The sequence below is a fragment of the Crocuta crocuta genome, unplaced genomic scaffold (assembly GCF_008692635.1).
Source record: "Crocuta crocuta isolate KB4526 unplaced genomic scaffold, BGI_CrCroc_1.0 scaffold348, whole genome shotgun sequence".
In the NCBI taxonomy this organism is placed as follows: domain Eukaryota; kingdom Metazoa; phylum Chordata; class Mammalia; order Carnivora; family Hyaenidae; genus Crocuta; species Crocuta crocuta.
Genome location: NW_027529573.1, coordinates 3,124,417 through 3,151,339, shown reverse-complemented (window position 1 = coordinate 3,151,339; position 26,923 = coordinate 3,124,417). Strand labels below are relative to the sequence as shown.

Genomic DNA, 26,923 nt, shown 5'->3' with positions numbered 1-26,923 from the left:
TGTCCACACACAGACGCAGACGGCTGCCTCCTTTGCTGCTGGCAGCATATTATTCAACCGCAAAGTCTATCACTCCGGACAGAGAGGGGCATCGGGTAAAAGGCACGGCACAGCAGGTACTCCAGATACTTCTCTGACATGAAGCCCAAGTGCTCCCTTCCCGCTATCTCCCATGCACCGCCAGCAGCCAGACCTCACACCCGCTGCGGCCCTCGAAATACACGGCTCCTCAAAGGCCAGCTTCACCCGAGCATTTATCCTCTCTTTTCCTGGAAGCTCTTTCCTTCCATGAAGGAAAATATTTCTGATGGCTGATGGAAAACAAACAGGGTGGCCTTGCTGTTGAATCAGCCTGCCACAGGAAAACGGTGCAGCCGGAGTGTGCAACTCTCCTGCCTAAGACAGGACCGGGAAGACCCCCCCCCACACCCATCTGTGTGGGCTTTGGGGGCCACCGACCTGGACCTCGTCCCCTCGTTCTCCCAAACCCCAGAGATGCGGCCGTTGTAAGCCCCGCCCACAGGGAGCCAGCGCGGCAGCATCAGCCCCTTCCTTTGTCAGGCAATCAAAGGCTCTTCTTCCTGCAGGGACAAAAAGGGCTGGACAAGAGTGACCTTGTCTCCAAGCTTGGAAGTCACATGGTTGTCTCCTCTCCCCATGGGCTGTGTGAGCCTGACACTGCAGACAGTCTCTGGGACTCAGACTGGGAAGCTTTTGTTCCTCTGGGGTGGGGTCGGGTCCCCGCGGGGGATTGTTTTCTCTTGGCTGAAAGGGACACTTGGGGATAGAATATTTCAACCTCAAGAAGCAGCAACATTTGCTTGTAGCTGGAATTCTTCGTTTCTGGTCTCCAGCTGTTGTCTGGAGCCACCAAGGCCCTGCTGAATGGGACCATGCCTGGTAACCGGGGGACAGGCAGCGCCCGGCTTGGCTGGCCGTGCACCAGCCTGTGTCCAGGACAGCCCGGCGGCAAGGACGCCTGCGGCCCTCCCAAAGGTGCTCCCTGAGCTCTGGGATCAACCTGCTAGCAGCGACGACTGGGCTGGGGCCTGGCTCCACAGAGAAGCATTTCAGGGGGAAAGTGGATCCATGATTACTGTGCAGAGTAACCCCTCAGGGGAAACGCAGAAAGGACCGAAAAAGCCAAGTCTTTTGCAACTGAGGAGCTTCAGATACCACTTATTTCACTCTTAGGAATGTTTACCATTATCCCCGCTCAAATGAGGTCGCCAAACTTTTAAAAACTTAGTAAGGGGCTGCTACTTTCTGCGGTAATCGTGTGAACACGTTTTGGGGCGGCTGGGTGGCTCGGTCGGTTGAGTGCCCAACTTCGGCTTGCGTCATGATCTCACAGTTCATAAGTTGGAGCCCCGCATCAGGCTCTGTGCTGACAGTGCAGAGTCTGCTTCCGATCCTCTGTCTCCCTCTCTGCCCCTCCCTTGCTCACATGCTCTCTCTCTCTCAAAAACTGAATAAACATTTTTTAAAAATTGTGTGAATATATTTCATGAATATGCTTTAGCTGCTAGCACCAAAGATAAAATCGGATCAAGAGCACCAAGGGGCATTCAAACCTCATGTCTGGCCCAAAATGGGGCAGCTTTTGTTGGCCTGGGGGTGAGCTGAGGAAAGCGCTTTTCAAAGTGCAAAGATAATAGTAATGCTGATGGCGATGATCATAGGAACAGCCAGACGCTGTGCCTAGCACTTGACAGACAAGACTAAATTCATCTTCGGGACAACCNCCTCTCTGCGGGCTCCAAAACCAGGGCCCCTTACACCTCTTGCACTACAGGCCTCTTCCGCCCAGGCAGGGGCATGGGCCCTGAGGGAGGCCCTGTAGCCTCCAAGTATCTCCCCATCATGAGAGTCGCCTCCAGACAGCCCAGGGACAGTATGGATCAATTTTCCTGGGGCAAGGAAGGCACCAGACCTATGCTTCTTTACCTGCTTGAGGACACAACACCGTCTGAGAATCAGAGAATGTTATCAAGCCCCTCCCCTCCCCCAAAGACCCCACCTACACAAATCTGCATAGAAATTCTGGAAATTCAAAGACACTCTCCCCTCCCTGGAACCCTCTCATGGACTTTAGGTTTAGAATTTCTCCATTAAGTTATAACCAAGGTTACCTAAAAGCTAAAATTAGGCCAAAAGAGAACAAGAGTGATAATAATAATAATAATAACAACCATGGATATACTTTCCTGATCACTTATTAAGTGTCCAGCAACCTTTTCTGCTAAATAATGACGATTTTAGGCTTTACAGGGGTCTCTGGTCTCTATCACAACTACTCAGCTCTCTGCCATGGTTGGAAGGTACCTGCTTGCCAGAAACAGGGCCCATCCACTGGGACCCCCCAGGATCCCACCACTGCCCATCTTGGTGCAATCCAGACAGTGCCTCGAGGGGAGGGGGATTGGTGGGTGGGTGGGGAAAGGTCACCAAGGCCCATGAGTAAGCAGCCACAGCCAATGGGTGAATAATGGCAGGGTGTGTGCTGATAAAACCTAACTTAAGGACACTGACACTTGAGTTGTACGTAACTTTCACATGTCACCCAATATTCTTTTAATTTTTCCCCCCAAATTAAAAAATGTAAAAGCCACCCCTAGCTCATGGGCCCTACAAAACAGGGGACAAGCCCGCAGGCCAGGGTTTGCTGCCCCCTGTGCTATGCAGAGCGCTCTTCATATATCTTGTTTCATGCTCACAACGCCTGTACAGACGGATTAGGCATTCTTATTATATCTTTGTCAGATGAGGTCACTGAGGCTCAGAGAGGTTAAGTAACTCATTGAAGAAGCACAGGAGTGGAACCCACTCCCAAAACTACTTGCTTTCTGAAGAAAGGGTAGAGAAAGTTGCTGGTGGAGCAGAAAGGGGGACCCTCATGCATACCAGCACCCAGGGCCCTGGGAGTACCAGGGAGGGCCCAGGAGAGGCTTCTTCCTCCCTCATCTTTGCTTGAATGCTCTGCACTGCAGGGGAGGGTGGCTCTTTCCTGAGTTGTGCCTCCAGGGCTGGAGGCCTCAGACCCGGGCAGCTGGTGGTCCTCACATTGTTTTGCACCTCCCAGGTTCTCTTAATTATAACCAATTTGCCACCCTCAGCAATTCCTTGTTCTCCTTCGCTAATACCCACGAGTTGGAACCATCAGCTGGACTCCCAGCCAAATGCTTGGCTAAAATCACTTCCTCTTCCATGTAGGGAGCCCCCGTCCCTTACAGGATTCCTTTCTTCTCAGGCCTGTGAGGTGGGCAAGGCCTTTTGCGTGCCGCCTTGCCTGGCTGGGATTTGCCATCTAAATCTCCTAGCAAAGGCGGAGGCAGAATCTGTTTAACTTTGTCCGACTCCCTGCCTCCCCTCTGACTGTCCAGCTCAGAGACTGACTGCGAAGGGCAACCTTCCTTCCCCGGTGTTCTTGGCCGTTTCTCCATTCCAGCCTTAGTTATTTGCAGCTTGGGCCCAGGGCTTTGGAACTCTCTGCTCCAGAAACACCTTCCAGAGTGTGGAGGGGAGACAGGCACCTGAGGCTGGGGCTGAGGAAGGTAGAAAAAGGACATGGGTTTGACGTCACAGCCTGTGTAGGTAGCCTTGGCCAAGCAACCTGGCTTTGGGAGAGCCTTGATTCCTCCTTGAGTCCTCCTCATAGGACTATGAGCCCCAGACTTGTCGGGGGACCTGGGTTCAGTTCGGGCTCTGTGATCACAAGTTCCCACATCTCAGGCAAGTTGCTTTACCTTTCTAACCCCAGTTTACTCATCTATAAAATAGCTATGGCAGCAGTTTCTCATAGGGTTGCTGTGGAGCTTTAGTAAAATAATAAAGGTAATGTTTCGCTCTGCTACCAGCATTCTAACGGTTTGTGTCTGTAAAATCAGGGTGGTGATCCTCCTAGCCACAAAGGTCTGGAGAGGAGTCAACCTGTCAAGGGCCTGGCCTGTAGTCCCGACCCTGCAGAGGGTTGCCAATTCATACGGTTCTCAAACTAGATTCCACGGAGACCACGAGGAGCTCAGGGGACTTCGGATGCAGCCTGCCTTTGGGTTAACAAACTCCAAGCACACGATGCACTACTCTTTAGAAATAATTCCTGACTTAGTTCCTTTAAGGAACTTTTTACAAAAGCATTTGACCTTCACCTTTTCAGGGACATATCTGTCTGTGGGGGTGAAAATATCCTTCTCTGCTGGCTTTATGCCCGCAGCGGATTTCCTTATCAGGAACAAATACAGAATTTGGACGTAGTCCTATTTCCCTCCTGGCGCCAGGTGGGCAGTCAGGGTAAGCCCCCGGGCTCAGCTCGCAGAAGGAAGGTGCAGAAGGGCTGCGTGCCGGTCAGACCGCCCCTCTGCACAGCCCCCAGACCGGGTCTTCGCGCTCGCGCTTTCCCTGCAGGAGCCATCTCCATGCAGCCTTGCTCGCCAGCGCCGCCTAGTGGTAAGACCAGAGAGCTGCCGAAGAAGTCGGCCCTGAACCGCCACTTCCACGCAACCCTCCTGGTCATTAACCCCGGACTCTCACCACGACATTTAGAAGCTCTGCGATTTGCTAACCGTGCCAGAAGGTGAGTCCTCTGGGCCTTGACCCCACAGAAGATCTTTATTTAAGAGCATCCTTTTTATCCTGCTTATAAAAGGAACCAATTACATCAGAAGGAATGAAGCTGCCGCACCCCACCCCGAATCTCTCCCCGAGACACCTGCTGATGCAGGGGGCCTCCCAAAGCCTTCTCCCCAGGGCCAGCAAGACACTCAGCCCCCAAGCCAAAAGNAAGACGCTTGCACGTTCTCCCTGAGCAGATGGGCGCCAAAGCAGTAATTAACCCTCAGCAATCGGGGTGTCTGATCTTCTGCCAACTGGTCTGCAGCAGGTTGGCGGGGGTGGGGGTGGGGGTTGGCTGATGTGGGCTTCTGCTGTAAGTTTGTTTCATGGGCCTTTGAGGCCTTGGAATGTTCTCTGGAAAGGACGCCGACTACATCTTTAAAACTCTGAATTAGGCGCTTAGGGACGCATCCCCAGAAAGTTCCTGATGCCGCAGGGCCTGCCCATTCTAGGTGGAGGGCTGTGAGCAGCCACAGCATTCAGACCACTCAGGGTGAGATGCCTGGTGGTGGGTGTGCACCCAGAACCGGGGGGAGCCGGGCCACCACCGGGCTAACATTTGCTGAAGTCACAGGAGTGGCAAACATTTATTAAATGCCGAAGGACCAAGCTCCCTGCTAAACTCTGCACACAGCATATTATTTCACGTGATATTCCCAGCAGCCCTGTGGCATGAGTATGGGTCCTACTCACATTTTACAGATGAGAAAATTGAGTCTCAGAGAAATAAAGTCTGTTGCTGATATCATTTAATCCCAGCAGAACAGACTCTCTCCTTCATATAGAATGTGTCCTTTGCCCAAGCTCATCAAGCTTGGGAGTGGCGGCAAAGCTGGGACCGAAACCCCGGGCTTTACGACTTCAAAGTCCCATCCGCCCAGTCCTGTCCATTGGTGTTCGCAAACACAAATGGCAGTTATCACTTTTCAGACTTCCAGAAGCGCTGCTCAGCTCACAGGAGCTAACCTGCAGCTGTTCGCCACAAGGCTTATGGTCAGGCCTCCCCTCGGGGGTAGCCAGAGACTCTGGGAGAGATAGTTGTCAGGCGCCCATCGTGAGAGGCTAGAGCACCTGAGAGGATCTGCCCCTTCCATCTTTCCAATGAGGAAACGGAGACCCGGAGGGCAGAATTCATGCCCACGATGCCACCATGACTTTGTCTCCACAATCAGCGTCCTGTCAGTGGCTGCATGGAGCTTCCTGGAGAAAAAGAGGCAGTGGCAAGAACCAGACTGGGAATATAGCGGGAAAGTTGATCTTCCTACTGTGATCCTTAGGCCCTCTAGTCTGAGGGAGGGCACCATGCAGTTTCTAAGGGTGTTTCTTGCTTATGCAAAGTCACCCCTGGATGGCTTCCATATTTAGCTCCACCGTCTTGTGGATTTAAGGCACACTTGTATCACAAACAGGCAGGTGAGGGGATGGAGTGTGCATAAAGGGTCTCCAGGAGATTTTAGGGGTAAAGCCTAGGAGTGTACTCCTTCACTGTACTTCACTCCCTCACACATCGCATTGGCCATAACCAGTCACATGGGCTCACCTGGCTGCAAGGGCTTCTGGAAAGGTAGTCTTCTTTTGGGGAAGGAAGTACGGGAAATGAAGTTGGTAAATCCATGGCATTGTCTCTGACACATTATTCAAAAGTTCACAGTTATGGGGTGCCTGGCTGGCTCAGTTGGTAAAGAACGCAACTCTTGAACTTAGGGTCATGAGTTCAAACCTCACATTGGGCATAGAGCCTACTTAAAAAAAAAAGTTTATAGTCATGTCAGGGCCTGAAACATCTCAAGATCAGAGGGAAGTCCAGTGCATGTGTTGCTCAGCACATGTGAGGCTGGAGATGTGGGCTGGCTCAGTGTGAGAAACGCCAGTGAAAAGGTAGAAGGAGAAGAAGGTACTGATTTGCATTCAAGCCCCGTGTGGCTCAAGTCCCTGACATCAATCCAGCCACAGCAGGAAAAGGTCAAGATGGTGCCAGAGCAAGATGCAGAATCTTCCAGATGAATGTCAAGGGAAACCCAATATCCCTGAAAACATCAAGGGGAAGCCATACCAGCTAGGAGTCCTCACTGGCTCTCCAGAAAAGAAGAGGATGTAAACTGGGAAATGCAAATAAAGAACAGAGGACAGAAGCAAACAAGGGGCACTAGGGCATTCTAAGACACAGGGACTGGTGCCAGCATGGCCTGCTTCACAGGTCTGCTACTTCTCCAGTCACAGAAGGCGCCATGTTGAGAAGAGGCCCATGCTTGGCTTGGTGTCGCCATCTTGAAATTTTTTTTTCAGGACAGTCTTAATTTTTTTTCCCCATTTATCTATATAAATTTTAATTCCAATACAGTTAACATACAGAGTTATATTAGCTTCAGGTATACAATATAGTGATTCAGTAATTCTATATTCAGTCATTGTGAGTGTACCCTTAATCCCCTTTACCTATTTCACCCATTCACCACTCCCACTTCCACTCTGGTAACCATCAGTTTCTTCTCCATAGTTAAGAGTTTGGTTTTTTTGGTTTGTCTCTTTTTTATTTCATTTGTTTGTTTTGTTTCTTAAATTCTACATTTGAGTGAAATATGGTATTTATCTCTCTCTGGCTGACTTCCAGGTTATTGCAAAAGAAAACATTTTGTTCTTTTTTATAGCTGAGTAATATTCCATTGTATGTGTATGCCACATCTTCTTTAGCCATTTATCTATTGACAGACACCTGGGCTACTTCCATAATTTGGCTATTGTAAATAATGTTGCAATAAACATAGGGGTGCATATATCTTTTCAAATTAGTGTTTTTGTATTCTTTGGGTAAATAGTAGAGGAAATCCTGGATCATATGGTAATTCTATTTTTAATTTTTTGAGGAACCTCCACACTGTTTTCCACAGCGGCTGCACCAGTTGTCATTCCCACCAACAGTGCATGAGCGTTCCCTTCTCTCCACAGCCTCACCAGCACTTGTTGTTCCTTGTGGTTTTGATTTTAGCCATCTTGACAGGTGTGAGGTGATATCTCACTGTGGTGCCATCTTGAAATTCTTAATAGTTTTCAAAGAAGGAGCCCCACGTTTTCATTTCATCTTGGGCACCACAAGATTGTTACATAGCCAGCCCTGTGTCCAGAGATAGCAGCATTGGTTCTAGATGACTCTGTCTTGAGGGCAAGAGACGCTGCTGACACAGGCCGCTTCCCAGGCTGATGGGATGGCAAGGCAACAGGAACTGGGTCTGAGGTAAGATGAGTAGGGAGGTCAGCCCCTCTGTGTCTTGCTCCCTAGTGTGCCCAGGCATAAACATTTAGAAAGGATTGGCTTCAGATTCCCCTTGCTCAGGGAACCAGATTGGGACGAAACAGGTACTTGCTGGTAAGAGATTTTCCAAAAGCAGAGAATGATGAGCTCTGAAAGAGGTTGATGTTGAGAATGACAGATGAGTAGATGAAGTCCAAGAGCCCAAGGGGGAAAACGAGGCATCAGATCAAAGGAAGAGGGAGAGGGAGATGTGAGGATGCTCCTAACCTTAGAAGTTTCTGCTTTCATATACAGACATTCAAGGAGGCCTGTACATTTTTTTTAAATAGTTCTGATGTTGGAGACATTACAGAAGCAGAAAAGAGATTAGTTAGCCTAAAATGGAAATGGCTATGGATGGTGGGAGTGGGATTCCTCAAGTCAAAGAGGGATTCAGAGACAGCTGGCCAACTGATGGGAGCAGCCCCCCATTGCCTTAGCTAGAAGAGGCCACAGCCTAAGGGAAGCAGGCAACTGGCACAGTGAGCTCAACCTAGTTACAAATAAGAGGAGTGGTTAGTAATAAGACCTTGCTATCATTTGTCCAGCACATACTATGCCGGGCGCTGTGCTATATATGTATTCGTTATCCCCTTGTTGCATAACAAATCATCCCAAAATTTAACAGTTTCAAACAATGATAATTTATGATCTACGGTTTCTCTGGGTCAAGATTCAGGAACAGCTTACCTGTTCACAGGGTCTCCCATGAGGTCACAATCCAGATATCAGTCAGGGAGGTATCATCTGAAGGCTTGACTGGGCCTGGATGATCCGTGTCCAAGACGGCTCACTCATGTATCTGGCAGGTTAGTGCTGACTGCTGACAGGAGGCCTCAGTTCCTCGCCACTTGAACCTTTCTATGGGGCTGCTTAAGCATCCTCAATACATAGTAGCTGGTTTCCCCTGGAGCAATATAAGAAAGAGGAAGATGGAAGTTTCAATGTCTTGTGTGATGTTTTGTGATGTAGCCTCAAAAATCACACTCCACAATATCCTGTCGGCACAGAGGTCACCTCTGTTCAGTGTGGGAGGCAATTACATGAGGTCATAAATGCCAGGAGGTGAGGATTGTGCTGGGTACTATGGCATGTTACTTGCATTATCTCATTTAATCATCACGATAGAGTTGGTCATAATATTTTCCCCTACTCAGAGGGGAAAAGCTTATTTAATATCAAACAACTAATATATAGAAGAGTTGGGATTTGAATCCAACTGTCCTTTGAATTCAGCTGTCTGAACTCTGTGGTGAGCAGCAGTGATATAAGCAAGACTGATGGAAATGTTCAAAAAACCCTGTTCGCCAGTGGACGTAAGCAGCAGGATGTGTTTCTCTCCTCTGCAGAATGCTGAGGGAAAGAGGCAGCTTCTCTCAAACTGTCTCACAGGACAGGAGGAGCTTTGGCCTGGGGGGACAAAAAGTAGGAAGCAGAGAAAGGTGCTGCCTCTCTCCAGTCCCTCCTCATTTCTCACCAAGAGGAGGGGCTGCTACTCCAAGTGAGTCTGATTCCAGAACAGTGACTGAGTTAAGTTGAATTTACTAGTGGTCAGGGTCACTTATAGAAGATCTTTCACACACACACACACACACACACACACACACACACTTCTCTCTCTCCACATACATACACGCCACATGCACATACACAATCACACGTGCTCACACTGTCATGCACACATGCATACCATATACCACACACTCTCCTTTTAGGCTTTCTGCCCCTGAGTGAACACATAATTCATTTGTTTCTTTTTTATGTATTTATTTACTTTTGAGAGGGGGAGGAGGGCAGAGAGAGAAAGAGACAGAGGATCTGAAGCAGGCTCTGTGCTGACAGCAGAGAGCCTGATGCAGGGCTTGAACTCATGAACCATGAGAGCATGACCTGGGCCAAAATCGAACACTTAACCGAATGAGCCACCCAACTGCTGCCATTTTTTCCCATAAATATTTATTGAACACCTATTTTATGCCTGTCATGGTGCTGGGTTTATGGGATAAGGGATATGGCATTAAAAACAGACATGGTCTCTCCTAGCTAATGCTATAAGACAAGAAAGAAAGTCAAAGTATACAGACTGGGAAAGAAGAAATAGGACTGTTTTTGTTTACTGATGACATGATCATCTATGTGAAAAAAATTTTTTTAATTGACCAAAAAATCCTAAAAACCTCCCAGAGGTAATAAGTGATTATAGCAAGGGTGAAGGATATAAGATTAATATACAAAAGTTAATCACTTTCTTATATACCAGCAATGAACAAATGAAATTTGGAATTTTTAAAAAATGCTATTTATATTAGTATCTCCCAAAATGAAATACTTAGGTACAATTCTAAAAAATAGTTACAAAATCTGCATGAAGAAAACTACAAAACTCTGATGAACAAAATCAAAGAAGAACTAAATAACGGGAGAGCTATTCCATGTTCGTGGATAGGAAGACTCAATGTTGTCAATACATCAGTTCTTCCCACTTGATCTACAGATACAATGCAATCTCAACCAAAACCTCAGCAAGTTATTCTGTGGATTGGACACGGGTGCCTGGGTGGCTCAGCTGTTTAAGTGGCCAACTTCAGCTCAGGTCATGATCTAGCAGTTTGTGGTTTCAAGCCCCACATCGGGCTCTGTGCTGACAGCTCGAAGCCTGGAGCCTGCTTCTGATTCTGTGTTTCCCTCTCTCTCTGCCCCTTCTCCACTCATGCTCTCTCTCTCTCTCTCTCTCAAACATAAATAAACATTAGAAAAATTCTGTGGATTGGAAAAACTCTTAATTTATACAGAGCGGCAAAGACCCAGAATCACCAACACAATATTGAAGAAAGAAGGATAAAGTGGAGAACTGACACTATCCAATTTCAAGATTTACTATAAAACTACAGTAATCAAAACAATGTGGTATTGGTGAAATAATACACAGGTAAGTCAATGGAACAGAGTAGAGAACCCAGAGATAGACCCCCATAAATATAGCCAACTGATTTTTGACAAAGAAGCAAATGCAATACAGTGAAGCAAAGATAGTCTTTTCTATCTTTTTTTTTTTAATGTTTTATTTATTATTGAGAGAGACAGCATGAGCAGGGGAGGGTCAGAGAGAGGGAGACACAGAATCTGAAACAGACTCCAGACTCTGAGCTGGCTGTCAGCACAGAGCCCAACGCGAGGCTCGAACCCACGAACCACGAGATCATAACCTGAGCCGGTCAGACGCTTAACCAACTGAGCCACCCAGGTACCCCAAAGATAGTCTTTTCAACAAATGGTGCTGGAACAACTGGACATCCATGTAAAAAGATCTAGACACAGATCCTTCACAAAAATTAACTCAAAATGGATCACAGAAATAAATATAAAATGAAAAACTATAAAACTCCTAGAAGATAACAGGAGAAAACATACATGACCTTGTGTGTGGTGATGATTGTTAAAGATACAACAACAAACACACAATGAAAGAAATCACTAATAAGCTGGACTTCATTAAAATGAAGAACTTCTGGGATGCCTAACTGGCTCAGTTGGTGGAGCATGTAACTCTTGATCTCAGAGTTGTGAGTTTGAGCGCCATGTTGAATGTAGAGACTACCTAAAATCTTAAGAGGTGCCTGGGGGTGCCCAGTCAGTTAAGCATCTGACTTTTGACTTTGGCTCAGGTCATGATCTCACAGTTCATGAGTTTGAGCCCTGCATTGAGCTCTGCACTATCAGCACAGAGCCTGCTTGGGATTATCTCCCTCTCTCTCTGCCCCTCCCCCACTTGCTCTCTATCTCTCTCTCAAAATAAGTAAAAATAAAATCTTTAAAAAAATTAAAAACATTTGCTCTATGGGGTGTCTGGGTGGCTCAGTCAGTTAAGTGTCCAACTCTTGATTTTGGCTGAGGTCATAATCTCACAGTTGATGAGATTAAGCCCTGCATTGGGTTCTGCGCTGACAGCACAGAGCCTACTTGGGATTCTCTCTCTCTCTTTCTCTCTCTCTCCCTCTGCCCCTCCTCCATTCTCTTGCTCTCTCTCTCTCTCTCTCAATAAATAAATAAATAATATTAAAAGAAAGTTTTCTGCTCTGCAAAGATAATATCAAGAGGATGAGAAGACAAGCTACAGACTAGGAAAAATATTTGCAAAAGACATATTTGATAAAGGACTGTTATCGAAAATATACAATATTTAAAACAATAAGAAAACAATCTCAGTTTAAAAACATTTTTAACACTTATTCATTTTTAAGAGACAGAGAGAGACAGAGCATGAGTGGGGGACACCAGAGAGAGAAGGAGACAGAATCTGAAGCAGACTCCAGGCTCTGAGCCGTCAACACAGAACCCAATGCGGGACTCGAACCCATGAACTGTGAGATCATGACCTGAGCCGAAGTCGAAAGCTTAACCAACTGAGCCACCCAGGGGCCCCCAATCTGATTTTTTTAATGGCCCAAAGATCTTAGCATAAACCTCACCAAAGAAGATACACAGATTGCCAATGAACATTTAAATAGATGCTCCATATCATATGTCCTCAGAGAAATCCAAATTAAAACAACCATGAGATACCACTACATTCCTATTAAAATGACCCAAACCTGGAACACTGATGGCACCAAATGCTGGTGAGGAAGTGGAGCCATAGGAACTCTCTTTCATTGCGATGGGAATGCAAAATGGTACAACCACTTCGGAAGACAGTTTGGTCGTTTCTTACAAAATCAAACATATTCTTCCTGTACAATATAGCACTCATTCTTGTTGGTACTTACCAAAAGGAGTTGAAAACATAAATCCACACAAATCCCTGAACATGGATAATTATAGAGGCTTTATTCACAATTGTCAAAATTTGGGCCCAACCAAGATATCCTTCAGTAGGTGAATAGATAAATAAACTGTGGTATATTCAGGCAATGGAATATTATTGAGCACTAAAAACTAACGAGCTATCAAGTCATGAAAAGATGTGGAGGTAACTTTACTGCATATTAACAAGTGAAAGAAGCCAATCTGAAAAGCCTGAAAGACGCCAACCTGAAAATGACTCCAACTATATGACATTTTGGAAAAGGCAAAACTATGGATACAGCAAAAAGGTCAGTGGTTGCCAAGGACTTAGGGGGAGGGAGGAATGAATAGGCAGAGCATGGAGGACTCTGTATGATACTATGATGGTGGATATATGACATTATACATTTACCCAAACCCACAGAATGTACAACACCAAGAATGAGCCCTGATGTAAACAATGGACTTTGGGTAATAATGATGTGTCTATATAGGTTCATCATCTGCAACAAATGTCCCACTCAGGTGCAGGATGTTGATGATGAGGAAGGCTATGCATGTGTGGGCATAGCACATATATGGGCAGGGGGTATATGGGAAATCTCTGCATCTTCCCCTTAATTTGCCATGAACCTAAAACCACACTTTACTGTCGTGAAGCCTGTGATCATGCACCCCAAATGGAACTGGCCTTCTGAGTGTCCCTGCTCCTCCGATCACATGTGCTGCACTCACTCACCCCTTCCATTCAGCATGGGGAGCAGGCATGGGGGATGCTGCCCTAGACCTAGAGCCTGAACGTTGGACTCTGCCCGGTTTTCCAGAGGTCCACAGTATGGAATTAATCATTAGCTTAGTTAATGGTAACGTGTATTGTAGAACCTGCCAAAGTTATAGATGCACAGCCTCTCTTGACTTTTTGAGTCACGGTGAGATGGAACTTTCCAGAAATCAAGAGCCCAAGATCAAAGGGTTTGTACTGTTCTTTCTTCCTCTGCCCAAGACTGTTCTAAGCAACTTGTAGATATGACTTGTTTCTGCTTTCTGCCTTCTACCAAGTGGTAAGATTGCTTTGCCCAGGACTCCTCAGTGATGAAACTCGGGATGCCCTAGCTCTGTGGACACAACTGTGGTGACTTCAAAGGACAGAGAGGACTTCTTCATTACTCAGACAGAAACTATGGGCTCAGCACAACCGTCTGACTCGCTTGAGGCAGATCACAACTTTCTTGGCTCATCTGAGACCCTGGAGGTGAGTCCCCCTTTGCTCTCTCATCGAAACAGCACACAGCAAGCTGCAAGTGCTGGGGCAGAAAGAAGGAGTTCCCACAGGAATTCAGCCCTGGTTGCAATATGTTTTATCATCTGGAAGGCCACATACAGCCCTGTGTGGCTTCCTCAGGATCAGTAGTTGCAGTTGTTTAATCCCAAAGAAGAGCTTGTCACCGAGTGACGTCAAAGTGCAGTGCAAGCTTTTCTGAGAGTGTCCCAGAACCAAGTTGCATATTCATTTTCTTTTTGTCAATGTCTTTGCGCATTTAACATGCTGGGGACCTCCCTGGAAACAGGATTTGAGCATTCCTGGAGCTCCCAGCCGGACACCAGCCCTGAGAACTACAACCACGGGTCTTTGGGCAGTATGAGCACCCAGCAGAAGACGAGGATGGTGGGTGATGCCAGGCGGAGTATGCATTTGGTGGGTGAGCCCATAAGTGCATGCGAGAGAGCCTTGGGATCCTCAGCACACTGGCATCACCCCATCTATAGACCAGGCCTACCTAAGTTACCTCTGGTTCCAGATGTAAATGCCAAGGCCAAGTAATTTAAAGTCACAATCTGGAGAGTCTGCCCATCAGAGCTAGAGATCAACCCTCCATCCCAGAGCAGACACCTCTGTAGTATCCTGGGCAAGTGGCCCTCTACCCTTGCTTGTTCCTTCCTAGCAGGGGGAAGCTCATACCTCTCCAGGCAGCTGGTCCTGCATTTGACAGATGGGACACTTGTCTGTCCAGCCCTTGGACTGCTGTTGGCTCAGAAATATGGGCCTTGTCCTAACTAGTCTCTCAATCCCACCTATTACCCCTTACCCCTCTGCCACCACTGAGGTCATGCCATAATCAACCCTTGCTGGGTAACCATAACAGCATCCTCAATGGTCTTTCTCCTCCCACCCGTTCTCCACTGTCCCACAGGGCTTCTTTCCTGAACATAGGGCTTACCAGTGCTTTCCTACCTAAAACCTTCTATGGCTCCCCAGTGCTCCCAGGATAACAGGCTTCTGGGGCTTTCATGAACTGGCCTCAACTGACCACTGCAACCTCGATGATGATGATGATGATGATGATGATGATGATGATGATGATATGATAATGATGATGATAATGGTCAGCACTTAAACAGCACCTATCGAACTCCAGGCACTGTTTAAATGTTCTGAATACACTGGCTCACTTCATCTTCTCAACAGCTACAAGGATGGGGTCTCCAGCATCCCTACCTTATGCCCAGCTTCAGTCCTTGTACAGCCTACACTGTCTCTCCTCTGGCCCTCAGACACACTCTTCCCTTAGCCCTGAACACACTTCAGGGCTTCCACGCCCTCTTTGCCAGGCTAAGGCCATCCCTCCCACAGTCCTCAGTAAGGCCATCCCTGGGCACCTGCCTATCCCAGTTGGAACCCCAGGAACAGCTGCATAATCTGCAGGGCTAAGTATGAAATGAAGATAAGGGACTCTTCTTCAAAAATGGAGAAACATGGATAATTTCAAAACAGTGACAGCAGAGCATTAAACCAGAGCATTAAGCAGGGCCCTTCTGAGCTTGGGGTCCTGTGTGACTATGCAGGTCACACACCCATGACATCTGCCCTGTGGTCCCTGATACACTTTGGTAATAGCCTTGCATTAAATCCTGTGCAGTTAGCCCTTTTGAGTCTGGCCTTGACTGATACCAGCATCCAATCTATGCTACCAAGGTCTCCTGGCTAAGTCCCTGGATGGAGAGTGTTGCTGCATTTGCTCTCCAGGAGAGCAAGGTACTCTAGATCCCCACGCTTGTGCCAGTGCTGGGTACACATTAGAGGCACCATGGTACTGGTTGGGGACATGAATGAATCCACACAGAGACCTCAGGGATCATGAGCAGGCCCACCTTGGGTCCTTGCATAGGGCATGGTATGCAATGCCAGTGGCAGGGGTCAGCCGTCCTGAGATACCTCACTACCCCGCACCCTGGACTCCTTAAGCCAGCAAGGGAGACTCAAGGTGAGGCTTCAGGGTGGACTGGCTGAGCTGGGGGAGGAGAAGGGTTGGTCTGGCAAGTGTGGAGGGGAATAGGCCTAAAGACGAGGCCCTTCCCAGAGGGTAGGTGGTGAGGGATGAAGGAGAAAGAGTGGGCATAGGGGTCTGTGGAAAGCTCAGAGATCCAAGCAGCAGGAGCTTTATAAACAGATGTGCCTGTGACAGATACATCCAATGTGAAGAGAAATGCCTTCAGTTATCCAAAGAGAACCGGGACCCCAGAGAATATTTTGCTAAAGGGAGGACATGAGACTAGCTGCAAGAATCTGCCCTGACCCTGTGGATGTGTCCCTAGATATGGCCTCCTCAGGGTTGTGTCCCATGGCTGTATCCCTGTGGCTCTGTCATATAGCTGTGACCCTGTGACAAACACCCTTCTGGAAATGGAGAAGCCAGGACACAAATATACAGTGCCTGCACTCCACTAAGTAGGCACAGAATCCAGTGTGACTCTCTGTGTGGCCAGAAGTTTGAGAGGACCTGTGAGGGAGACACTCAGGGAGGCAGACATTGGGGCCACAATATAGACAAGCCAGGGCCGAGATGACATTGAACCTGTACCTCCCTCCTGGACCTCTCCTTGACATAGCCATGTGTTTTCCCGAGGCCCTGGACAGACCATCCCTGCCCAGACTTATCCTTCTCCATAGCTGGGAAATACTCCTGCAACTTCTGTAACAATCCCTGACCTTCCCTTCATTGCTTGGACTGACTCAGGGTTTCTCCACATTCAACCTAATTGGCATTTATATAACTTCCTACCCAACAGCAGCAGAATGCACATCTCTCCAAGTGCACATGGAACATTTACTAAGATAGACCATATTCTGGGCCATAAAACAAACCTCTGTGAATTCAAAAGAGCTGAAGTGAGCTTCCACCTTAAGAAACTAGGGGAAGAAGGAGGTGGAAGAGGAGGAGGGGAGGGAGAGGAAGAGGAAGAAGGAGACGGAGAAGGAGATGGAGAAGGAAGAAAAGGAGAAGAAGGAGGAGGAGTAGAAGGGGGGTGAGGAGATGATTTGTGAGACCCAAAGTCAGTAGGAAAAAGGCATAAAAATCAATGTGGGAATCAAATAAATGGAAAACAGAAAAACAATAGAGAAAAATCACTGAACCAAATCTGGTTCTTGAAGAATAACAATAAAATTGATTAACTTCTAGCCAGATTGACCAGTAAAAAAAGAAAAAAAAAATTTTTTTAATGTTTTTTTTTTTAATTTATTTCTAGGAGAGAGAGAGAGACAGCGTGAGCAGGGAAGGGTCAGAGAGAGAGGGAGTCACAGACTGAAACAGGCTCCAGGCTCTGAGCTGGCAGTCAGCACAGAGCCCGACGCGGGGCTCGAACCCACGAACCGCGAGATCATGACCTAAGCGAAAGTCGGACGCTCAACCGACTAAGCCACCCAGGCGCCCCAAAATTTTTAATAAAAATAATATAAAAATAAAATTTTAAAAAGACACTGCAGAAGTGACATCACTATGAATTCATTTTTTTTTTTAATATTTTTTATTTATTTCTAGGAGAGAGAGAGAGACAGCGTGAGCAGGGAAGGGTCAGAGAGAGAGGGAGTCACAGACTGAAACAGGCTCCAGGCTCTGAGCCGGCAGTCAGCACAGAGCCCGACGCGGGGCTTGAACCCACAAACCGCGAGATCATGACCTAAGCGAAAGTCGGACGCTTAACTGACTAAGCCACCCAGGCGCCCCATATGAATTCTATAGACATTTAAAAGACAAAATGGGAATATTTTGAACAACTTCATGCCAATTAAATTGGCTGTTTAGATGAAATGGCCAAATCCCTTGGAAGACATGATTTACCAAAGCTCATTCAAGAACCAAGAGTAACCAGAATACCTCTCTATTTATTAAAGACTTGGAATTTATAGTTAAAAATCTTCCTACAAACAAGACTTTAGGTCTAAATGGCTTCTGGGCCTGGGACTCCACCAGGTGTTTAAGGAAGAAATAATACCAATTCTATACAAAGCCTCAGAAAATTCAAAAGGAAGACATATTTCCCAATTCATTCTAGGAGACCATTATATCCCTGATACCAAACTGGACAAGAGTATTATAAGAATAGAGAGACTACAGTCCAATATCACTCAAGAATGTAGAAACAAAAACTATTAACACAGTTTTGGCAAACTGAATCCACTAATATATAGCAAATTCTCTCAGTTCTTGTTTTTCTGAGAATGTCTTTATTCTAGTTTTGAAAGATAGTTTTTGTTGGAGATCTGATTCTTGGTTGACTTATTTTTTTTTCCTTTCATCACTTTGCCTTCTAGCATTGTTTCCGATGAGAAGTCAGCTGCTAATCTTATTGAGGTTCTCTTGTAGGTGATGAGTCGTTTTTCTCTTTCTGCTTTCAAGAATTTCTCTTTGTCTTTGAACACTTTTACTCTGATGTGTTTGGGTGTGGATCTGTTCACATTTTCCCTACTTGGAGTTCATTAAGCTTTGTGGAGATGTAAATTCTAGGTTTTCATCAAGTTTGGGGGAAGTTTTCAGCCATTATTTCTCAAAAAGTTTTTCTTCTCCTTTCCCTCTCTCCTCTCCTCTGGGACTCCCATTATGCATGTGTTGGTATGCTTAATGGTGTTTCACATTTCTCTAAAGCTCTGTTTATTTTTCTGCATTCTTTTCTCTGTGTGTCCTTCAGATTGCATAATCTCTATCAGTCTACCCGAAAGTTTGCTGATTCTTCCTGAACTGATGTGGATAGGGGAGGAGGAATAGGCCATGACTCAAATGCTACAGACTCTTGCTGTTCTGAGATTTGGTAGATTTTCTTGAATAAATATTTCTTTGTTTTCTGTATGCCCTGAGGGACATTTTCAGAGACTTTAAATCGTTGGTTTTTCAAATAAATTTTACCAATTATAGTTGTTACTCTGGGGAGAGGGGCCACAGAGCTCCTCACACCACTATGCCAGAAGCCATCTCTGAATATAGTATCCATAAAAAGAGTAATACATCACAACCAAGTGGTATTTTTCTGAAGAATGCAAAGTTGCTTTAACATTGGAAAATCAATCAATGTAATTTACTATACTAACAGACTTAAAAATGAAAACTGTAGGATTATTTTAATAAATGCAGAAAAACATTCATTCCTGATTTAAAAAAAAAAAAAAAGTTAAGCAAACCAGGAATAGAAGGGAACTTTCTTGCCTCATAAAAGACACCTACAAAAACCAAAAACAAAACAAACAAAAAATACAGAGCTAACATCATCTTTAATGAGGAAAAACTGAATATTTTCCCTCTGAGATCATGGCCTATCTACTCTTACCTTCTATTCAGCATTGTGTTGGAGGTTCTAGCCAATATAATCAGGCAAGAAAAGGAAACAAAAGGCATCCCTTTTGAGAGAAAGAAGAAAAACTTCCTGTATTTGCAAATAACATGTACATCTCTGTTGAAAATCCAATGGAATTTACAAAAAAGCTCCTGGAACTAGTCATTATTATAAGGATGGAAGATATAAAATCAATATAAAAAATTAATACTATTACTAGCAACAAAAAAATGGAAATTAAAAAAATTTGAACACTGTTTACAATAGCATGAAAATATGAAATATAATAGGGATAAACACAATGCAAAGTGTTAAACATTGTACAGAATGTTGTTGTGAGAAATTTTAAAAGTCTAAATAAGTGGAGAGATATACAATGTCTACGGATTGAAAGACTCAATATTGTCAAGATGTCAACTCTCCCTAAAGCAATCTATAGATTTCAACATAAACCCAAGTCAAAATCCCAGCAGTCTTTTTTTTTAGAAATTGACAAACTGATTCTAAAATTTATGTGGAAATGCAAAGGACTTAGAATAGTTAAAACAATAAAAAAAAAAAAAAAGAACAAAGTTGGAGAACTTAAATACCTGGCTTCAAGACTTATTTTAAAGTTACAGCAATTAAGATGGTGTGGCATTAGTATAAGAATAGACAAGTAGTTTAATGGAAGAGAATAAAGAGTCTGGAAAAGACCCATATGCATATGGTCAATTGACTTTTTAAAAGTTGCAAAGGTGTTTTTGTAGAGAAAGGTAATATTTTCAACAATTATAGTGCGCTGAATGATACTCCCTCTCCAAAGATATGTCCACATCTTAATTCCTGGAACCTGTGAATGTTACTTCATTGAGGGGGAGGGGGAATGGTCTTTGCAGATGTAATTAAGTGAAGGGTCTTGAAATGAGAAGATTATCCTGGATTGTCTGGGTGACAAGTAATTTTATAAGAGACACACAGAAGAAAGGCACACAAGAGGAAGATGGTGTGAACCTTCCTCAGGCACAGTTGTGATGTGACCACAAGCCAAGGAATGCTGAGCAGCCACCAGTAGCTAGAAGACATGAGGAATGGGCTTTCCTATAGAGTTTCCAGAAGGAGCATAGCTCTGACAACACCTTGATTTCAGACTTCTAACTTCTAGAACTGTTACACAATAAATTTCTATTATTTTTATTCTTTTAAGATTATTTTAAGATGTATTTATTTTAGAGACACAGAAAGAGAGTGGGGGAGGGGCAGAGGGGGTGAGGACAGAGAATCTGAAGCAGGCTTTGTGCTGACAGCAGAGAGCCCAGAGCAGGGCTCAAACTCACAAACCTCGAGATCGAGACCTGAGCTGAAGTTGGACGCTTACCTGACTGAGCCACTCAGGTGCCCCAAGCATCCAACTATTGATTTTGGCTCAGGTCATGATCCCACGATTGTGGTAGTGAGTCCCGTGTTGGGCTCCATGCTGAGCATGGAACCTGCTTAAGATTCTCTCTCTCTCTCTCTCTCTCTCTCCCTCTGCCCCCCCCACACATACTTGTGCTCTGTCTCTCTAAAAATAAATTTTTTAGAAGGATCTCAATATCATGTTATTAGAAAAATGCAAATTAAAACTACAGTTAGGCTACTGCACATATTTTAGAATGGCTAAATTTTCTTAGTAACCTCTATACCCAACATGGGGCTCTAACCCACAAGTATGACATCAAGAGTCTCTTACTCCACTGACTGAGCCAGTGCCCCTAGAATGACTAAAATTAATGACTGACAATACCAGCTGTTGGTGAGGATGAGGAGCAAATGTAGCTCTCATCCACTGTTTTATAACCACTTGGGAAAATAGTTTGGCAGTTTCTTTGAAAGTTCACATCCTCCCATAGCAGCCCTCTCAACAACAGCCAAAACATGGAAAGGGCCTAAGTGTCCATCAACTAACAAATGGATCAAGAAGATATGGTTTATCTTTACAATGGAATCCTACATGGCAATGAGAAAGAAGGAAATCTGGCCATGTGTAGCAACATGGATGGACCTTGAGGGTGTTATGCTGAGCGAAATAAGTCAGGCAGAGAAGGACAGATACCATACATATGTTTGCACATATAGGAGATTTAGGAGGAACTTAACGGAGGACCGTGGGGGAGAAGAAAGGAAAAAATAGTTCGGGAGAGGGAGGGAGGTAAACCGTGAGAGACTCTTGAATGCTGAGAACAAACTGAGGGCAGGTGGGTTGGTGGGGGGGGAGTGATGGGCATGGAGGAGGGCACTTGTGGGGATGAGCACTGGGTGTTACATGGAATCCAACTTGACAATAAACTATTTAAATAAATAAAGGGGCGCCTGGGTGGCTCAGTCGGTTGGGCGTCTGACTTTGGCTCAGGTCGTGATCTCACGGTTCGTGGGTTTGAGCCCCGCGTCGGGCTCTGTGCTGACAGCCGGCTCGGAGCCTGGAGCCTGTTTCGGATTCTGTGTCTCCCTCTCTCTCTGACCCTCCCCTGCTCACGCTGTCTCTCTTTCAGAAATAAATAAAACATTAAAATAAATAAATAAATAAATAAAGCATTTAAAAAATTAATAAATAAAATGTGAAAAAAAAGCTCACATCTTCCTTGCCAATGACTCGGCAGTTCTACTCCTGAGTCTCTCTGCCCAAGAGAAATGAAAAGGTAGGTCCACACAAACAGTTGTGTGCAAATGTTCATGGCAGACTTATTCATGAAAGCCCCGAAGTGGAAACCACCATCTATATCATCTGCAGGTGAGTGGATAAACAAGCTGTGAGCAGCTTTAGCAGTAAGACGGAGTGAACCATTGATATACGTTACAATGGAGAAGAACACTATAATAATTAAGTAGAGTGAAAGATGACAGATCAAAAAAAGTGTATGAATAATATGATTCAATTTATATAAAATCCTAGAAAATACAAAATAATCTATAGTGACAGAAAGCTGATGAATGGTTACCTGGGGATTGGGGAAGGGGTGGGAGGAAGGGAATACAAAGAACACAAGGAAGCTCTGGGGTCCAGGGATGGATAGGTTCATTATCTTGATTTCGAAGACTGTTTTCCAGATATAGACATATGTCAAATCTCATCAAATTGTACACTCTAAGTGTGTACATTGATTGTAGTCAATTTTACCCTCATTAAAACTGCTTAAAATAATGTCATATTAGGGCACTTGGGTGGCTCAGTTGGTAAGACATCTGACTTCAGCTCAGGTCATCATCTCATGGTTCGTGGGTTCTGTGCTGACAGCTCAGAGCCTGGAGCCTGCTTCAGGTTCTGTCTGTCTGTCTCTCTCTGTTCCCCCCACCCCCCATTCATGCTCTATCTCTCTCTTGAAGATAAATAGGCATTTTGTAAAAATTAAAANAGCAGGGCTTGAACCCACCAACCATGACATCATGACCTGAGCCAAAACCAAGAGTCAGACACTTAACTAAGCCACCCAGGCACCCTGGCCTTCTCTTCTATCTTAAAGGGGGCATCAGGAAGCAGTCAGGTCATCTGACCCAGAGCCTGTGCCCTTAACTGTCTCCTGCCTCCGGTTATTCACCAAGGATGATCCTTTGTGGGGGCAAAATGGAGATCAGATTCCCCCAAACAGTACAGCAGAGCAGAGCACGTGAGCCCATATGAAGCGTCTCACTTTCATCTCTGATGATGATGGTGATGAACATGATTTAGCGCTTTTTTTGTCCCAGGTGCCTCAAACCCTTTAAGCCCCTTGAAAATAGCTCCTAGCTCCTATAACAGTATATTCCTACCTCAGGGCCTTTGCACAGGGTGTCTCCTCACCCAGTGGCACCAGTCTCTTCACTCTCCACCAGTTAATTCCCCTCATCCTTCAGCTGTCAACTTACAAAGATTTTCTTTGACCTGCACCCCCACTCGCGAGCCCTGGCATCTAAATCAGGTCCTTGTTACTCCTTTGCATGTGCCTTGTCTCATTCCCTGCCATCATTTCCTGATCATAATATGCAATCACGGTTATCTGACTATCGGTTTGTTGTCTACGGTCTGTCTTCTCGGCTGGCCGTGCCCGCTCTCGCGTGGCCAGCACCAAACCCGAGGTTGGAATCTGAGCGGTGCTCAGCAAACGTGTGTGGGGCGAGTGAGGACATTCCCCGCATAGTGCCGGGTAAGCTGGGGCCACAGAGCCAGGGATCCAGTCCGCCACGTTCCACCCAGCAGGCAGATTTCAGAGCTGACATTAATTCAGACCCCACATGCATGATTCTTACTGAGTAAGACATCAAGACAATCTCGCCCTTTGTCAGAACTGTGGGGGTTTCACTTACGCGTAGAGAGAAGCCAGTCTAAAATCAGTCGCTTTTTGAAAACCATCAGCTCAAGAAATTAAGGATTCTGTCAGCGTGCCCTGAATTTCTGGGCCCAGCAATTAATTCCTTCTAGATTAAAGGATTGTTGTGTTGCTGATACATTATTATGCAGAGTGGGCTTGCTGTGAATTTTAAAACTTTAACCAGAATCCTCATTAACTGAGACCTTTTATCTGTGTGCAGAGGCCAGTAGCCAGAAAGTGAAATGAAACATCCAAAAAAAAAAAAAAGATTAAGAAAAGAAAAGAAAGAAAGAAAGAAAGAAAGAAAGAAAGAAAGAAAGAAAGAAAGAAAGAAAGAAAGAAAGAAAGAAAGAGAAAGAAAGAAAGAGAAAACATTCCAGGGGGTGTCCCAATGCACATTTAGTCTGGACAGCTGTCCTCCCTCCTAATGGTCACAGGGCCATTTACTCAAACGCACATCACCCCACCGAGTCCTCTCAAGGGGCCACAGTTATTATTACCTCCAGTGCAGACATGAGGAGACTAGGGCTGGGGAAGGGGCTGAGACGCCCTGCTCAGGCCCGCGGGGGGCCCAAGTCCACCGCACCCCCTTCTCCCTGGATGCTGAAGATCGCTATGCAGAAGGATGGTCCCAAGGCCTTTCGAGTACACCATCCATCCAAGGACCGTTCCATCCCAGAGCAGTGCCCAGGGCCACTTGTGCACTGGGAGGAAGGCTCTGCGGAGTCCTGGGAGGGGGGACGGGGAGGGGGGGGACCGGAGGGAGCCGTGAAAGCCTACCACGTGTGAGGCTGAGGGTGACCCAGGGGCCACGGGCTCCATCCCATCTGGGAATTTTGAGGCCGTCTCCGGCCGGGTCCATCCTGGCTGCACTTGTGACAGAACCTAAGCTGAGAGGCAGCCCTGGAGGGAGATTTCCAGGACCCCCGTCAGATGCTGGCTGAGGCACCCCAAATTAGACTAGGTCCGCTCAGTATTTGCCACTCCCCTTTTCAGTTGACACAGATTTGTACACATAACCTTGATGCACACAGCCATTTCCTCACCCCTCCCACCCCTGGATAGGCTAGGAACCAGCTCCCCCGCCCTGCTCCAGCCCAGTGGGGGTTCCCAGAGCCCCAGGACCTTCTTTTTAAAGTTTTTTTTTTTTTTTAATTTCCTAGAGAGAGAGTGTGTGTGAGTGGGGCAGAGGGGCAGAAGGAAAGAGAGAGAGAATCCCAAGGAGGCTCCACACTCAGCATGGAGCATGATGCAGGGCTTGATCCCATGACCCTGGGATCACGACCTGAGCTGAAATCAAGAGTTGGACATTTAACCGACTGAGCCACCCAGGTGCCCCTAGGACCTCCTTTTAGAAACTTTAGAAACTCAAAAGGAAACGTGTCAGGGGCTCCAGTATCCCGAAGAAAATGCCCCCTTCTGGTTCCCCAAACAAAAGGTAGACAAGGCAGGCTGCCCTGAGAGCAGACACCGTCTCAGGGTTCGTTTCCTCCTGGACCAGGGCACCTGCTCGTCCCTCAGCCACATAAGCCACGGCTCAGTGCCTCCGCCCGAGGTGACCAGAAGCCCACCACAGTACAAAGCACTAATATTATTTTTCTCATTTAAAAAAATAAATCCACTAAAGGAAATTCTGACACGTGCTACAACGTGGATGAAACTTGAGGACATTCTAAGTGAAATCAGTCACAAAAGCATTGTATGTTTGCTGTATACTATATGATTCTTCTTACGTGAGGTACCTCGAAAGGTCAAATTCATAGGCACAAAGAAGGTCGGGTGCGAGGGGCTGGGGGGAGGAGGGGGAGAATGGGGAGTTAGGGTTTAACGGGGACACAGTTTCAATGTTTGCAAGATGAAGAATTCTAGAGACAGAACTCTGTCTGTCTGTCTAGAGACAGATGTGGCAGTGGCTGCACAATGGTAGGAACATGCTTAATGCCACCGAACCACTCACAAATGGTTAAAATGGCAGGTATTCTATTATGTGTATTTACCACATTTTTTAAAAGAAGTAAAAAAACTAAAGTTTCCCTTCATCAAGCATCTTGCTATTCGAATTATCCCATTGAGTCCTGGTGGCAACATCTGGAGGTAAATTCTACTATTGTCCTTTATAGGCGAGAAAACCAAGATTGGGGCGGTGCTGTGAGCAGCCTGAGGTCACCCAGGGCCTGGGTGGCAGGCCCAGGGTTCGGCCCAGAGCCTGCCTATGAGGCCTGCCGTCTCCCCACCCCGGGCCCCTGGGCACAGAGAGAGCCACCCCTCCCTCCCTGACCACGTTCCACAGTTTTACTCAGATTCCCCTGCCAGAGGACCAGGGGACAGCAAACAGGATCCAGATGGCAGATCCCCCGCTGACCGGGATGGGGCCGAACTTGAAACCCCTTTGCCAGGGTTTCCAAATGCATCCCAGACTTCTGTCCTGGAAGCGTCTGGTGCCCTCCTGCTGGGATGGCGGGGAGCAGAGAGGACGACAAGCCTGACCACAGGCCCTGTCACTTACTGTTGGGGGCCAGGGGACAGCACTGGCCTTGTATTCCCACAGGCCCTGGAACCCCCTGTTTCCCCAGACGGTGGGACGGCATTCGTTCTCAGAGCTGCCATGCCAAAGTGCCACACATTGGGTGCTCAAACAACATAATTCATGGTCTCACAGCTCAGGAGGCCGGAAGCCTGAAACTGACGTGCTGCAGGGCTGGCTCCTTTGCGGGCTGTGAGTGAGAATCCGTTCCACTGCTCTTTCCTGGCTTCGGGGCGCCTCAGGCGTTCCCTGGCTCGTAGATGGCCTCCCTGGGTCTCCACATCATCTTCCAGCCATGCACGCAGGCCTGTCTGTGTCCAAATTTCCCCCTTGATAAGGACACAGTCATGTTGGATGAGGGCCACCCTAATGACCTCATCTTAACTTGGTCTTCTGCAAAGCCAATTTCTACATAAGATCACATCCACAGCTTCCAACATCTTTTTATTTGGGGGGGGGATGCAATTCAACCCATAACTCTGTCCCATGATTCTGTTACTCCACTCAGCGCCCAGGAGGCCAGAGGGGAAGGTTCTGAGGGTCAGGGAAATTGGCAAAACAAAATGCTATTTCACCTCCTCTCTACGGTTTCAGGACTCCAGAAGCATCACCATTGTGAACTGAATGCTTGCTATGGGCCAGGCAGTAAGGTCTACGCGCCCCCCCAGGCCCGAGCGGCTGGGTGGCTGTTACCAACTATCTGATTTTACAGGTGAGTGACATGGCTCTCAGTTGGAGAAATAAAGCTGGAATTATTGCCTAGTTGGAGTGAAAGGCTGGGGATTCTGGAGAGAAGGCATGTGA

General features: G+C 46.4%; 1 protein-coding gene across 1 annotated transcript in view; it reads left to right on the top strand.

Moving 5' to 3' along the window:
• The first annotated feature begins 893 nt into the window (after window positions 1-893).
• The window catches only part of EMID1 (EMI domain containing 1), a 93,709-nt gene continuing 67,679 nt past the window's right edge, over window positions 894-26,923 (top strand). Inside the window, exons 1-2 of the mRNA XM_077761490.1 lie at window positions 894-996; window positions 4,405-4,573. Of these exons, the coding sequence (XP_077617616.1) occupies window positions 894-996; window positions 4,405-4,573 (272 nt within the window). The remainder of the gene's footprint in view (window positions 997-4,404; window positions 4,574-26,923) is intronic.